At 39.8% G+C, this 15,842-nt stretch overlaps 1 protein-coding gene across 1 annotated transcript; it reads left to right on the forward strand.

Annotated features, from left to right (window-relative positions):
- The first annotated feature begins 741 nt into the window (after window positions 1-741).
- LOC134910773 (extracellular calcium-sensing receptor-like) lies at window positions 742-13,612 on the forward strand. The gene is made up of 6 exons (XM_063919157.1): window positions 742-860; window positions 2,426-2,717; window positions 3,266-4,111; window positions 6,666-6,890; window positions 7,944-8,067; window positions 12,696-13,612. The coding sequence occupies exons 1-6, from the start codon at window positions 742-744 to the stop codon at window positions 13,610-13,612; spliced, it is 2,523 nt and encodes an 840-aa protein (XP_063775227.1).
- Window positions 13,613-15,842: the final 2,230 nt, after the last annotated feature.

Consider the following 15,842-nt stretch of genomic DNA (forward strand, 5'->3'; position numbering starts at 1 on the left):
TTCTCACTTTGTTATCTCACAAGATGTTTCTTGTCTTTTCATGTTTCTTGTAACATGTCACTTATCTGTACTGTTATTCTGGATGAACATCATTATACAGAACCTCTACACATTATCAAATCTGATTTGTATCAATTGTGTTAGCAAATCAGAAGGTGAAGGCAATGAAACAAATACATATACATTTATAATTGCAGGCTTATACAGTCATTTAACTCTATGAAGTGATTCATGTGGAGTCTATAATTCCTAAAAGTGATATTATAAACAGAACAGATAATTGAAACTTTTAAAATATCTTTGTTTTTACTCATTTTTTTCAAAGACAGGAAATCATACTGACAAAAACATTGGAATTAGTTTAAAAAAATTACAATAAAGTAATGAACAAAATTTGTATTAAAACATTACAAACAGGAGTAATAACAAATGAAAAACAAATTGTGAACAATTTTTTTTATATATACTTTAATGACTCCTTTGTTTGAAGCACTGTTTTACAGGATTGATTGATTTACTTGAGAAAAAAAAATGTAAAAGGCCAATTCCCTAATGTTTGAGATGTCCTAGTCCCCATCCATATGCTTCTTCCCCCTATCTATAAGAAACTTTTTGTTTTGTTTTTTTTCCATTTTAAACAATCATATAGACTCCATGCGTAGAGTCCTTCAGCTTCTTCTGCTTCTCTCCTTACTTGGGGAAGGACAGTCATTGCCTGGCTGTAGCCTCCAGGCTTGGACAATGGAGTCCTTCACTCAACACGCAGATATCCTTTTGGGGGCAGTTTTTGTTGTCCACTCTGGCTTTGAGTTTCAACAACCGTCATTCCAGGAGCATCCAAAGCCTGCTTTATGTACTGGGTAAGTGTTGATAGTATCTTTATCATCAATGGTTTTTATTGAGAAATTATCAAAATATGAGGCACAGAAAAAAAACGAGAGGTGAGGGAATTGGGTCACATGAGAAACCCAATAAACCAAAGTTGAGAACAAAACAGGTCTAATGACCAGCAATAACAGCTAGAATACACATTAGATTAGTAGTAGGGAGAGATAATTTTTTTAAACTGGGAGAGTAACATAAGGGAAGCCTTTGTGGACAAAAAGGTTTGGGATCCATGTAAGGTCCACTAAAAGGTAGTCTGTGCAGCTGGCCATTTTGAGGAACACCCAACTTTTGACTGTTGGCAAGTGTACCCAATCCCTAAATTAAGCCAAAAGACAAGCATGCTGGTACCCAACAAAATCAGATAGTGGCAGTCCATCTTGTTTTTAGTAAGAATTGATCTAGAATGTGCTATTATCAAGGTGGGGGGATCCATTACAACTGGCTCTCACTGCCCCTTCCAGCTTTCTATGCAATGGCAATGGTAGAAATAGATAAATAGATAGATAGCTATGAATAGATACATAGATATGAGATGAATAGATAGATAGATAGATAGATAGATAGATAGATAGATAGATAGATAGATGTAAATTAGAAAGCGTGGATGTGAGAGATAACATGGGACTGGTAGAGGGGGCTAATTTACATAGGTGCTTAAATAATTTATTTAATTTTTGTTAAATTTCAATTGCATTGATAATTTACAAAAACTATCAATTTGCCGAATCCAAACTGCTGTATAAATTTAGAATAGTTTCTGTGTAGGGTGTCCAATCCCAGGCCCTTTTTGTAGTCCCTGTATTCAGGATTGAGAAATTATCATTCCCGAAATTCCTGGGATCCCAATGATCCAGATATCAGGACTGGCCACACTATTTCTGTGTAAACAATATAATTGTAAAACTTAAATATAGTTTGCAATAAGAAATACTTGTATTAACTCGCATACAGTGTATATATATATATATATGTATATATATGTGTGTGTGTGTGTATATATATATATATATATTTGATAAAGATGATTGGGAGGCACTCCACAGCTGTAGAAAAAAGTACACAGCCCCCACATATTGCTTTCAACATTTCAGGTGCAACTTTAATGGCACCTGTCATCAGGATCCTGCTGAAAGGTGCCATTAAAGTTGCACCTGAAATGTTGACAGCAATATGTGGGGGCTGTGTACTTTGTTCTACAGCTGTGGAGTGCCTCCCAATCATCTTTATTGTGTATTGTTCCCCAGTGGTCTGTGGGAGGACACCCAGGTACTACAAACCAAATGTGGAGTACCGGTCATAATGTGCAAGTTTTATATATATATATATATATATATATATATATATATATATATATATATATATATATATAAATCAGTAGTAACTAGATAGTAATACTTAAGAATATCTCTATACAACCCAATATACCTATCATCCAGAACACAAATTAGCTCCTTTGCATAAGATGTCATAATACCACTGCAAATCATCTACTTAATGTGAATTCAAAATATGAAAAGCCTGAATTACTGTATTTTAGGTTCCACATCCGTTATTACCGGGATGTCCTAGGGGTCATGTTTGCAATTGAGGAAATCAACAAGTCTGCAGACCTGCTGCCTAATATCACACTTGGCTTCAGTCTCGTGGACTCATGCATGTCCGAACTCAGGGCTGTTGGAGGAGCTTTGTCCCTGCTGGCTGGGGTTAGAACCCCCTCTCCAGGATTTGATTGTCACTTCCGCTCTTTCATGGTTGGGATTATAGGAGAACTGGTATCTGCCTTATCGCTTCCAATTGCCCAGATCCTTGGGGTCCTCCACTATCCACAGGTATTGTACATGTACAGTTTGTTTGTATTTACTGACTGATAGAAACATAAAGTTCTGCAACTTAAAACTAAAAACTGCCTAAAAAATATAAATTTTTCCATTTTCACATAATTCTAAGTCACCCATGATGCAGTCCTATGCAAATGTCTGCCTTTATTCTAAGCAGACGTACTGCCCCAGCCCACCAGCATCATCACTGGTAATGCCACTTACACCTACCAAATGCTTGGTGCGGAAGATCCAACTAAAAACGGAGTAACATCTGCAAATGCTCAACTCAGAATAGGTCACAACTCTATTTACATACCCATGCCACCCCCACAGGACACTTCTCCTACATGCAAATGGCCCATCGCCACCCTACTGCCATCCAGTAATATCCACTCAGCTGGTGGTGTGTATGGAGGCTTCAACGCATGCACAGTTTGCCTTAAAATTGCATTCAGACAACTCAGAACCAGGTCCGTAGTGACTATTTACCCTATTGCACTTTTCAATATTGCTTTTTTTTCTTCAACACAATAAAAACAGCCATGTTAACTTTCTAGATCAGCCATGGAGCAACTCTTGCGGCTCTAAGCAATAAAATCAATTTCCCATCATTTTTGCGAACATCACCCAGCAACAGGTTTCAGAGTGTCGCTTTTACTCAGCTCCTTGGTCTATTTGGATGGACATGGGTGGGGATGGTGGTTGTGGACAACGACGTGGGGAATCAGGGTGCACAGGCCATCCAAGCTGCCATAGAGAGAAGTGGAGTTTGTTTAGCTTTTTTGGAGAAAATCCACCTGAGTTATTCGGCAAAGCAGGTAAAGAGAGTGGTAGATGTCATTAAGGAAAGTTCGGCCAGTGTGCTCATACTCCATGGCCCCGAGGTCCATGTGAAGACTCTGCTTGACACTATGTTTGACGAGGGTGTGACTGGAAAAATTTTCATGTCTTCGGCTTCCTTTGGAATGACGCCTGGCCTCTTCTCCAAAAAAGCCTGGAAGGTTTTGAATGGGACAATTGGGTTTATTGCTAATACAGGAACTATGCCAGGCTTTGAGGAATTTCTCCTTCACCTTCACCCAAGTGGTAACTCTACATATCCATTCACGAGGCTTTTCTGGGAGAGTACATTCAACTGCAGGTGGCCTAGAGGAGATTTAGAACCTGATAACTCAACTGGCCCTGACATAAAGGAGAAAGTGTCATGTACAGGGGCAGAAGAGTTTGGAGAGAAAATGCCATACTTGTTTGAGACAAATAACCTCAGTTATACCTATCACGCCTACCTGGCTGTATACGCCTATGCTTATGCACTACACTCTCTTCTTGGCTGTCATACTAAAGAAAAGGGGGGTTTTAATAATGCACCCTGTGAGGATATTACTGCTGCACAGCCCTGGAAGGTAAGTGACTGACTGTACCATTATACCTGTCTGGCACCTTGGAACTGGTTGATGGATCCTAGCTTTTCAGAGTTTGAGATAAGCACTTGATCCTATATTAATTCTGTATATGAATAAAGTGTTTTTACAAATTGTTATACATTTTTCTTTTATTATAGCCTCCGGAAAAGTGGAATGTATCATCCTACAGTAGCTAATAGAGGACCAGAACAACTCCACGTAGTTCAGATGTATTATTCATGATTTATTGTCTTCTACAAGAAAGTCATTTTGTGATACATAAATATGCAATGGGCACTCCCTTATATTTTGTAGAATGTCTCCAGTTCTCCAGGTCATACTGGCTCATGACAGTTGCAGGGTAGTTGCTGTCTCATAGTGAATATCAGTTGACACTTTCCTGACTGATGTGGTTGCTTGTGTGTATATAATGGCACACCGGACACAAGAACTGCAGTTACGCAAACCAATCTGTCAGTGCAGGAGCAATTTTCTTCTTTTGCAGGAGCTAAGACGCAGCGTTGATAGCTCTGTATGGAGATGAGGCAAGAGGCCTCTATTACACGCAGATGCCTCTTGCTGCAGCAGTGATCTGAACTGCCTACTAGGTCACAGCATCAGATCACTCACTCACCATCGGGCCGCTTGTGGCACCCATGGTAGCACCCAAGCCGCGTATCACAGATACCAGGAAATCTCCATCCTAGGACAGAGATCCCTGACCTGGAAAAACGGAGGCCATCAACACCCCCTTTCCGTCCCCAAATGGCATCAGACTGTCGAGCAATGGCAGTCTGATGCTGATCACATGACCCACTAATGCAGGTGCAAAATGGATCCTGCACCTTCCTTACATTGCAGCATGGGGCACACCTCCAACCGCATCTGAATAACCCCCATAGTGCACTATGCAAACACACATTATTATTGATCACATAACACTGAAATTATATATACACATTACACATATCTTGCACAATAAGTTACAATTTACAAAGGTACAGTAAGTGCTGTCACAAAGGAAATGCTCCCTAATGTATGCAGAGTGTGTGTGTGTGTGTGTGTGTGTGTGTGTGTGTGTGTGTGTGTGTGTGTGTGTAAATAAATAATGAGCTTTTGAATGGTTACGAAATACTATTGGCTGTTGACAGTGTATACCTACCTAAGTGTCCCAACAGCTTGAACCCATCTCACGTGTTACTGTGGTTTATTCTCTTGTGTTTACTAACAATTAAAACTTATAGTAAAGCCGGCTATACTGTCTTGAGATTTTATCATGTTAAGAATCTAAAAGTCCTCACCATTCCGCACACAGAAGCATGTATGATAATAATAATAAAAAATATGAGCTCCTTCATGGTCTACCTGCATAATGGTGGGAATCTCACCTGAGCACCTGTCTGTCTGTTCTAGGATACTGACTGGGATCAGGTATGATTCCTCTCCTACATCATGAGTATGATGTAAAAAACTGTTTTAGTCATTATTGTCTGTGAGATAGACATGCAGCCTACAGGTCTCGCATACAGGTGCAGACCAATATGTCTAGCTTCAAGTCAACCATATCTTGGAATAAGAAGGTAGAGAGGCATCAGAAATGGAGGCTATGTGGAATATATCAGTAAGGCTAATCAAGCAACTTACATAGTTCAATAGGGACCATCTACAAAATGCCAGGACGGCCCTGATTAGCTTCAGGTCTCTCTCTTGGAAGAGAAATAGTTAATGCAGAAAATAAATAATAAAGTCCTCGGTGGCCCAATGACCAGCCATCCCACTGAGAGAAGTCACGATGAGGTCTTTGACCAATATGCCATGGCCCTTGCCACTAGTAGTTGTGTATGCTGATGCTTGATTGGACTGTACACTATAACGCTAAACATAATGAGAGGTGCCACCATGATGACACATGTGGTGTCACATACACACAAAAAGAAACATGCTGGTACACACTGCTAACATTACTATAAATTCTGCTGTTTAACATCAAGTAAAATTAAGGTTCTTTGCTTAATTGTGGCCAACACCCACCACATCCAAGTGACCTCATCAGGTAGGTTCCTATCCATCCTAAGGTTGAAGCCCAGGGCATGGGACTCCCCTAGGCAACCCCAACTAATGAGCCCCAAGGCACCACACTAGTGAGACATAGCAAGTAAAGTGTTATATACTGTAAGAAGCAGCTGCTATGTGTTACATAGGTGAGAGGTAATAATAAAAGTGTTAAAAGTGTTACATTGAGTAAAACAATGCTAACAAATATGATATCTGGTCTCTAATTAGCTATCAATTGTAAAGTTGCAAAATATTAGTATTCTCAAAGCGTCTATATCATATAAATATCCATATCTATAGTATGCTGACAGAACGGAGTTAAGCCTGTGGATAAGTATCATTAGAAGTACAATTTAGCTCATTGCAATCCATATTACAATATGATTGAAAATTTTAATTCTGTTATGTATCATTCCAAAAATCAACAATAATTACATAATTGCACAAACTAATATCATCTAAATGGACAGAAAAATCATTATAGTTGATGCTTTCTCAGGTGCTTCATTACCTCAAGAGAACCAGTTTCTATGGCAAATCAGATCAAGCTGTAACATTTAATTCTGACGGGGACCTCCCGCCATCCTATGACATCATCAACATTCAAATCATTAATAATAGCTTCAATCTGGTGAAAGTTGGGAGATTTGATCCGGAGGCCAAGTTGGGCGACAGAATTACACTGAACATCAGCGCTGCCTTGTGGAATGAGCACTTCCCACATGTGAGTGTGGCTAAGTATACTCTGCATTGCTAATTATAATGAATAACAGAGGAAAATATGTCTCCAGGAAAACTGAAATATATTTTTCTTATTATTGGCATTTACTGTGAAAGTATTGAGAAACTCTACTAAGTACAGTATGAGTGTGACGATGTTACATATATGTTTACATATTTAGGATAAAAGAAAAAGGGCAGACTAGATGGGCCAAGAGGTTCTTATCTGCCATCACATTCTCCTTCTATTGGGTCTATTTACTAAGCCTTGGATGGAGATAAAGTACCAGCCAACCAGCTCCTGTCATTTTTCAAACCCAGCCTGTGACATGTCATTTAGGAGCGGATTGGCTGGTACTTTATCTGCATTGACTTTCTCTCCATTCAAGGCTTAGTAAATAGACCCCTAAGTTATTTGCACTTTTTGCTAGGATCATTGGTGATATTATTTTGGCATGTAGACACCCTCCTGTTGCTATGTGTTCAACTGCTTCTCATTCCTCCTAAACCCCAAACAAATCGGCCAAAAATAACATGAGTCAGATAACCAGGAAGGAATACACAGGTGTACCCCACAATTCCTTTAATAAAATTTCACACTGCTATTGGCTGGGGATTGTGAGCTGTGATAGTAATTTACAAGTCAGCAATATCTCAAGCAGTTCATGAGAACAAGAGGACATCACAGCCACTGTGTGCCACATTGGTGCATCTTCATGACACTGGTACTTAGGTGCTTCACTGGACAGTGCATAAGGCATTGGCCGAATATGGCTCTCTCCATCTCTTCAAAATTACTTAAATATTAAAATGTCAGTAAATACAATATGAATGAGTCCAGCTCCTTCTTCACCGATTTTTCATTAGCCATTTCCACCGTCTTGGTGCATCATTTTCTTAACCCTATCAATATTATCTATTTCCCATTAATATACATTACAATAAGGGAAGAAGGCACAAATGATGTTTAGTGAGAACACTGAAACACAGCTATCATCACCAACTAATGGCTCATTCCCCCTGTCAGTTCAGTGACCCTGGATTTATCTTCTAACAGGTGCCAGTCTCTGTCTGCAGTGAGAGCTGCCACCCTGGGCAGCGGAGAGCCCCTCAGACACGCAGACCCATCTGCTGCTATGACTGTGTTGCTTGTCCTGCTGGTGAGGTGGCCAATGGCACAGGTGAGAGGCACCCCGTTATATCTGTTTACCATGGATGGACATTATTTTATACATTAGAATAATTATATCATAAATAGATAATTAGCAGGTCACATAAAAGGTTGAAATTTGGTGGGTTATTTGCCTGAGACGTAACATGGAACTGTGTATCTAAATGTTTCACTATGCAATGGTGACTTCAAGAAACTACTATAGAAGTCCAAACATTTACAAAATGTGCTCCATTTGAAGTAAAGGACGGAAAGTAGAAGTAGAAGTAGAGGGCAAGGCAACCACACTGTATTATGGTGTTAAGTTGAATATGGCTTATACGTATACTCCTTGTGTGTTATAAACACTCTCCACATATGTGGTATCCAAGAGTTACCAGCAATGATATTATTATAACCTTCACAATCTCCCAAAACCTAGATGAACAAAATTACTCAATCAATGTCAGCACAATGGTTCTTTGTAATATGAAGTCCCATTTATTCAATCTCCCTAAAAACAGGGACTAGTCACTAAAAGTTGAAACACGTTGGTGGACATTGAGAAACTAGCAGCAGATTTGGGAATACCATCTTGGAAGGTCACCACCTAATCTGCAGGATTCCATATTCCTGGGAGTGATCTATCATTTATATTTTACCACCTTGGTAGATCATTCCTATTATACTGTATGATGTTATGTCCCCATGATGGTGGATATTTATTTTTATATTGTTCTCCCTGCTTTTAATACACAAGGAGTATACATATAAAACACATTCAATGTAACATCATAATTAGAGATGTGTGTCAACCCCCGTGTCTTGGTTTTGGATCTGTGTGTAATTTGTGTTTTGGACCTGTATTTGGTTTTGCCAAAACCGCCCTTGCATGTTTTAGTTTTAATTTTGGATCTGTAATTTTTTTTACAGAAATTCCTAAAAACAGTTAAAATCACAGAATTTGGGGGTGTTTTTGTTCCTACAGTATTATTAACCTCAATAACATTTATCCCCACTCATTTCCAGTCTATTTTGAACACCTGACACCTCACAATATAATTTTTTCATCCACTTTAGGCTAAAAGGTTGCAGCGAGGTAGCTGGATGACTAAGCTAAGCAACAACAGTGGGTGGCACAAACATGTGGCACTTAAACTTTCGACATGGCACATCTAGCAAACAGAGTGGCACCACAATGGCAGACAGGGAGGCAGTTTAACAAACAATAAAAATGTTTGTCGTCTACACAAGAAGCAATGCTTCAAACAGCACATAATGCAAAGAAAAGAGCAAGATGGGTTTGTCCCAACCACCCTTATGTTGTATATTAAACAGGACATACACAGTTTAACAAACCAATCACTTCTGCGACAGGGACTGTCACTTGTCACTGAAAGGATTGGTTTGTTTGGGCCCCCACACAACAATCTGCCAGTGGTAGATACATACACAAACTTGCTCTACATAGGCAAGATGTCATCAGCATTATCATCATCCAATTCCTTCCCCTTATCTGTGTGTACATCATCTTCTTCACACAATATTAATTTGTCCCCACTGGAATCCCCCATTCCAGGAGCCTTTGTATTTTTTGATGTAATTGCCAGTAAAGATTTTCCTCATGGAAGTTGTAATTCATTTTGATGAACATCTTTTCCAGATTTTGGGGAAGTAACCTCTTTTGCTGCACTGAAAACTCTTTCTGAGTACAAACTGGAGGGTGGGCAACTTAAGTGAAGCAACGCCAGTTTGTGCAATGGCCTCCAAATTGCCTCTTCTCCTGCCAGCAGTGAAATGGCCTGTCTAACATGCCTATTTCGATTCTATCACTGCGGTACGGCCTGCAGCATCACAGCAATTGTATGAATATTACACTGCGGTATTACTGTGACAGTAATTGTATGAAATATTACACTGTAGTACGGTCTGTAGCATCACAGTAATTATATGAGTATTACACTGGGGTCTGGCCTGCAGCATCACAGTAATTGTATGAGTATTACAATGGGGTACGGTCTGCAGCATCACAGTAATTGTATGAATATTACACTGGGGTATGGCCTGCAGCATCACAGTAATTGTATAAATATTACACTGGGGTATGGCCTGCAGCATTACAGTAATTGTATGAATATTACACTGGGGTATGGCCTGCAGCATCACAGTAATTGTATAAATATTACACTGGGGTATGGCCTGCAGCATTACAGTAATTGTATGAATATTACACTGAGGTTCAACCTACAGTGTAGCAATACTTGTATGAAATTTGTGTATGACCTACAGTGTCACAATACGTGTATGAATATTACACTGCGGTTTGATCTACAGTGTCACACTGCTTGAATGAATATTACACTGTGGTACAACCTACAGGGTTTACAATACATGTATACTGTGGTCTGACCTGCAGCATCACAATTCATGTATGAATATTAAGATGCGGTACGACCTACAGAATCACAATACTTGTATGAAAATTACACTGTGGTACAGCCTAGAAGGTTACAGTATGTGTATGAATATTACACTGCGGTCTGACCTGCAGCATCACAATATGTGTGTGAAAATAATGCTGCGGTACAACCTACAGTGTCACAATACTTGTATGAAATTGGGGTAAGGCCTGCAGCGTCACAGTACTCATATGAATATTACACTGTGGTATAACCTGCAGCATCACAATACTTGTATGAATATTACACTGCAGTATGGCCTGCAGCATCACAATACTTGTATGAATATTACACTGCAGTAAGGCCTGCATTATCACAATACTTATATGAAATTGGGGTATGGCTTGCAGCATCACAATACTTGTATGAATATTACACTGTGGTACCACCTGCAGCATCACAATATTTGTATGAAATTGGGGTACAACCTACAGCATCACAATATGTGTTTGAATATTAAGCTACGGTACGACCTGCAGCATCACAATACAGATGGAGCCATGCTCATCTGAGGTGGTTCTATCGCAGGCGTGCACTCCCAGCATGACTATGTGATCATAAGCCTAGTCACGCTGGGAGTGCACAGAGACGCTCCCCATTCTATGAATTGGAGAGCGTCTCCATCCTGGCATGGGCGCCCACCATGACGGAGACAATCTCCAATTTTAGTGAATGGGGCGCATCTTCATCACAGTCGTGCCCACCCAGACGGTGGCGCTGTAGTTGCTAGGCGTGCCTCGGTTGGTGTGCCCAGGCACAGATGGAGCCATGACTAGCGTGGCTCCATCTGTACTTAAATGAATAATACATTGAGGTACAACTTACAGCATCACAATACTTGTATGAAATTGGGGCATCCTGATGTAGTGGGCTGCAAGGGGAGGGTTAGGGTTAGACTGCAGGAAGAGAGGGATAGGAGGATTACAGTTAGGCTGCGGGGGGAGGGTTAGAGTTAGACTGCAGGAAGAGAGGGATAGGAGGATTACAGTTAGGCTGCGGGGGGAGGGTTAGGGTTAGACTGCAGGAAGAGAGGGATAGGAGGATTACAGTTAGGCTGCGGGGGGAGGGTTAGGGTTAGACTGCAGGAAGAGAGGGATAGGAGGATTACAGTTAGTCTGAAAGAGGAAGGTTAGGGTTAGACTGCAGGAAGAGAGGGATAGGAGGATTACAGTTAGGCTGCAAGGGGAGGGTTAGGGTTAGACTGCAGGAAGAGAGGGATAGGAGGATTACAGTTAGGCTGCAGGGGGAGGGTTAGAGTTAGGCTGTGGTGAGGCTTATGGCTAGGGTTATGGTTAGTATAGCTGAGTGCACCTGTTGGGATTTTAGGCAGTCGTGATGCCGGTGTCGACATTCTGACTGCCAGTATCCCATACCCAACTATGATGTACTTATGTAAGTATAATTACACACATTGGTTATAATACATTAACTTATTTATAATGATATCTATCAGTTTTTGTGTACCTATGTATGTATCATTTTAGTGAGTTAGAATGGAAAATTATGCTTATATTCACTGTATGTATAATAATAGAATAATATTAGGCTTTTGTCTCCTCCTTGTTCTTACTCATAGAGAAATTTATGCAAATATTTATTTTAGATTTTATATAGGACTTAAAAAAAAAATTTTTAGGCTGATTGTTAAATCGTTGCTATTACTGATGTCCCAATATTTCCACTTAGATTGTAAAACTTTTTGAACAGTTTTCTAATTTCATGTCACCCACTCTCATATTGGGGTATATTTACTAAGATGGGAGTTCTATTTAAGATGGGATGTTGCTCATAGCAACCAATCAGATTCCAGGTATCATATTCTAGAAGGTGCTAGCTAAATGAGAAGTAGAATCTGATTGGTTGCTATGGGCAACATCCCATCTTAAATAGAACTCCCATCTTAGTAAATCTACCCCATTGTTTATTATCCATTGATGCATTTTTGTTTTGTCATTTCATTTCTATACCTTTGCAATTTGTACTATTACAATACACAATACAGAGAGAAAATGTAAATATATTACATAACTTAAACTAAAATTCTGTTGTGACTACATAATTACGTGTATCATAGTGACTACTAATGCATCTATATTACTACTTAGCATCCACTTCCAGAATAAAGTATAAATCCATTGAATATACACAATTACAATAGAAGAGATTTTAGGGATTTACTGACTGTCATATTATTATTTAGATGCAGACAAGTGCCTTAGATGTCCTTTTGACCAATGGTCCAGCAATGAACGAGATCGGTGCATCCCAAGGGTGGTAGAATTCCTGGCATATGAAGAGCCATTGGGAATTATGTTGGTTGCAATGGTCGTTTCTTTCTCAACGCTCACTCTCTGCATCTTAGTTGTGTTCATTAAACACCAGGAAACACCAATGGTCAAAGCTACAAACCGGGAGCTGAGCTACATCTTACTTGTGTCTCTCATCCTCGGCTTCCTCTGCTGCCTGGTCTTCATCGGACAACCATCCACTTTCAGTTGCCTCCTGCGGCAAACACTCTTCAGTGTGGTCTTCTCAATTAGCATCTCCTCAGTCCTTGCTAAGACCTCTATGGTCATCTTGGCCTTTAAAGCCACCAGACTTAACAGCCCTTATAGGAAATGGTTGGGTCCTTCTATCCCACGTAATGTTGTAGGATGTTGTTTTATTCTGCAAATTGTCATTTGCTCAGTCTGGCTTTACAACTCCCCCCCTTTCCCAGCTCTGAGCGATGACCCAGAATCCCATAAGATAATATTTGAATGTAATGAAGGACAGAAACTGTTTTTCTACGTGACATTGGGTTTTCTGGGCTGTTTGGCTATGGTAAGTTTCTTTGTAGCTTTTCTTGCAAGAAATCTTCCTAGGAGCTTCAATGAGGCCAAACTGATCACCTTCAGCATGCTGGTGTTCTGCAGCGTCTGGGCCTCCTACATCCCAGCCTACCTGAGCACCAGTGGGAAGTACACTGTGGCTGTGCAGGTGTTTGCAATCCTGGCCTCCAGTGCTGGACTCCTGATCTGCATATTTCTTCCTAAATGCTACATTATTATTCTGAGGCCAGAGAAAAACAACAAAAAACACTTGACAAGCAGAAGAGTAAATAGGAATGGCATTTAAATTGTTTTATTTGAATTAATTGTTTTATTTGCTGCCTCTCATTGTTTCTTTTATCTAAAAATAGTTTTTTTTAGATTTTTCCAGTAATGGGGGGGTAGCATTGTAGTAATCTTGGATTCGGGAGAAGAAGGTACAGATATGTCTTATATTCTAGCCTTAATGCGTCATGCAGCGCGAGAGCTGCCAGGTCCTGTGCAACTCTGCTAGAATTGGGCATCTTTTCTTGCTGAAAATGCACCTTAGTTGCAGTAAATGCAACTAAGATGCATGAGGAGACTTTGCTGATTAATGTGATATATGACACATGTATATTATGTGTGACTGAGAAAGTCTTGAGTCTAGTGTTTAAAAGAATGAAATGCGTTGACATCATTCCCCAAGTTTGCATGGACTTCTGTAGCTATTGAGTGGGCAGTGAACTTTGGAGCTACTCTGCAGATGTTTTCTCTAAGCTAATTAGAATTATACCAATCCCCCAGGCATTTGATAAACTATTATCCTGCATTATAGGATTACCAAGCTGATTAAAGAGCTGGCGTGGCCACTCTAACATTCCTTCTGAAGTCTCCACACCAGAATGGGTAAATATTAGCTTATTTACACAAAAAGAAAAGTGGTAAACTTATCCGGCGCTACCTGTCAGATGACATATAATGGATTTCTTCAAATGGTATTCCTCAATGGCCAGAGTTGGAATCCGCCCCAAAAATCAATCATATGGGGATATATATATATATATATTTATATATATATATATAGTGAAGTACAGGTTTTTAATGACACAACACTAAAATCACATAAAAACTCCACACATTACAAACATAAAACAGTGGTAGCCATAATGACCGTGATTAAATGGAATTACCAGAGGAGTATGAACTGACAATATGCAGTTCAGAGACAGCATTCACTGTGTGAGATCCGGATTCCCACAGTTCATAACAGTGCTGAATCAGCTTCTCTGGGTCAACTTGTCACCATCTTCTGGATAGCCAAATGTCAATGTCCCCGCTTTCCAACATGTTTCTACCCCGGTGCTGGGGTCTTTTTCAAGGAATCCCGGTTGTATAAATGTGGAGCAATCTGTAGAACTTAAAAAGGGTGCTTGAACCAATAGTATTCCGCCCATCACAGCTGATGCCCATATGGCAATTTACTACAACTCCCACAATGTCACACTGCAAGGGGTGTCCGTTGTCCTAGTGACGCTACGTCACTTCCGGGCCTTTATCTCACTTCCGATTCTGTTATTATGGTGTCTGCATGATGATTTACTGCAACTCCCATGATTCCCTATTACAATGAGTGTTCGTCCATGGTGGCGCTACGTCACTTCCGATCTGGATAACTGATTTTTAATGACCATAGCGACGATCTGGTAGCGTCCCGCCAGCCGCCACTGATCCCTATACATTTTTGCAATATAAGTCCAGTGATCATTGGGCTAAGCTTGGCATCCGCTCCCACACACTCACAATTTAATCCTCTGCAGCGCTACACAGAGTCCATCATAAGTTCTATAGTAGTAAACAGTCCAATTCATGAATTTGTACACTGCATATAAATAAATAAGTAAAAAAGTTAATAATATCCTAAGACTACATAGGAGATGGATACTAAAATAGTCAATAATAAAAGCAATCTCTGTAAAAATATCTATAAAAACCATTTAATTTAAAAATCAAGGTTGAGGCCTCCAGGTTTGAGAGTCCCTAACTCACAAATTGTTCTCATTTCTGTTTTTGTCAATTGACTGGCCGAATCCCTTTGTCTCCAATTGCCCGATACCCATCTAAGACCAAAGATTCTCTTTATTTCTGATGTGCAACTGTTATGCATTTGTCTAAAGTGCTCTGACAGTGCATGGGTTTGTAAACCTTTTTTTATAATGGCATATATGCTCCCCTATATGTACTTTCGAAGCTCTCGATGTGTAGCCAATATAAAATAGTCCACATGAGCATTCTTTTCCATACACAACATTATTTACATTGCAAGTAATAAATTCGTTAATTCTGACAATGTTACCATTTATTTCTACTTCTGTCAGTTTCTTTCTATCACTCTTTATTTCCTTACAACCTATACATGTCCCACACCTAAAGAACCCTTTTGTTTTTACTAGGGATCCCATTCTTTTTGGTGTACACATACTTCTTACTGCTTTGGAGCCGATATTTGGTGTTTTTCTGTAGATACATTTTGGTTTTGTAGGTAGTAAGTCTCCTAT

Source organism: Pseudophryne corroboree, chromosome 4, assembly GCF_028390025.1.
Source record: "Pseudophryne corroboree isolate aPseCor3 chromosome 4, aPseCor3.hap2, whole genome shotgun sequence".
NCBI lineage: Eukaryota > Metazoa > Chordata > Amphibia > Anura > Myobatrachidae > Pseudophryne > Pseudophryne corroboree.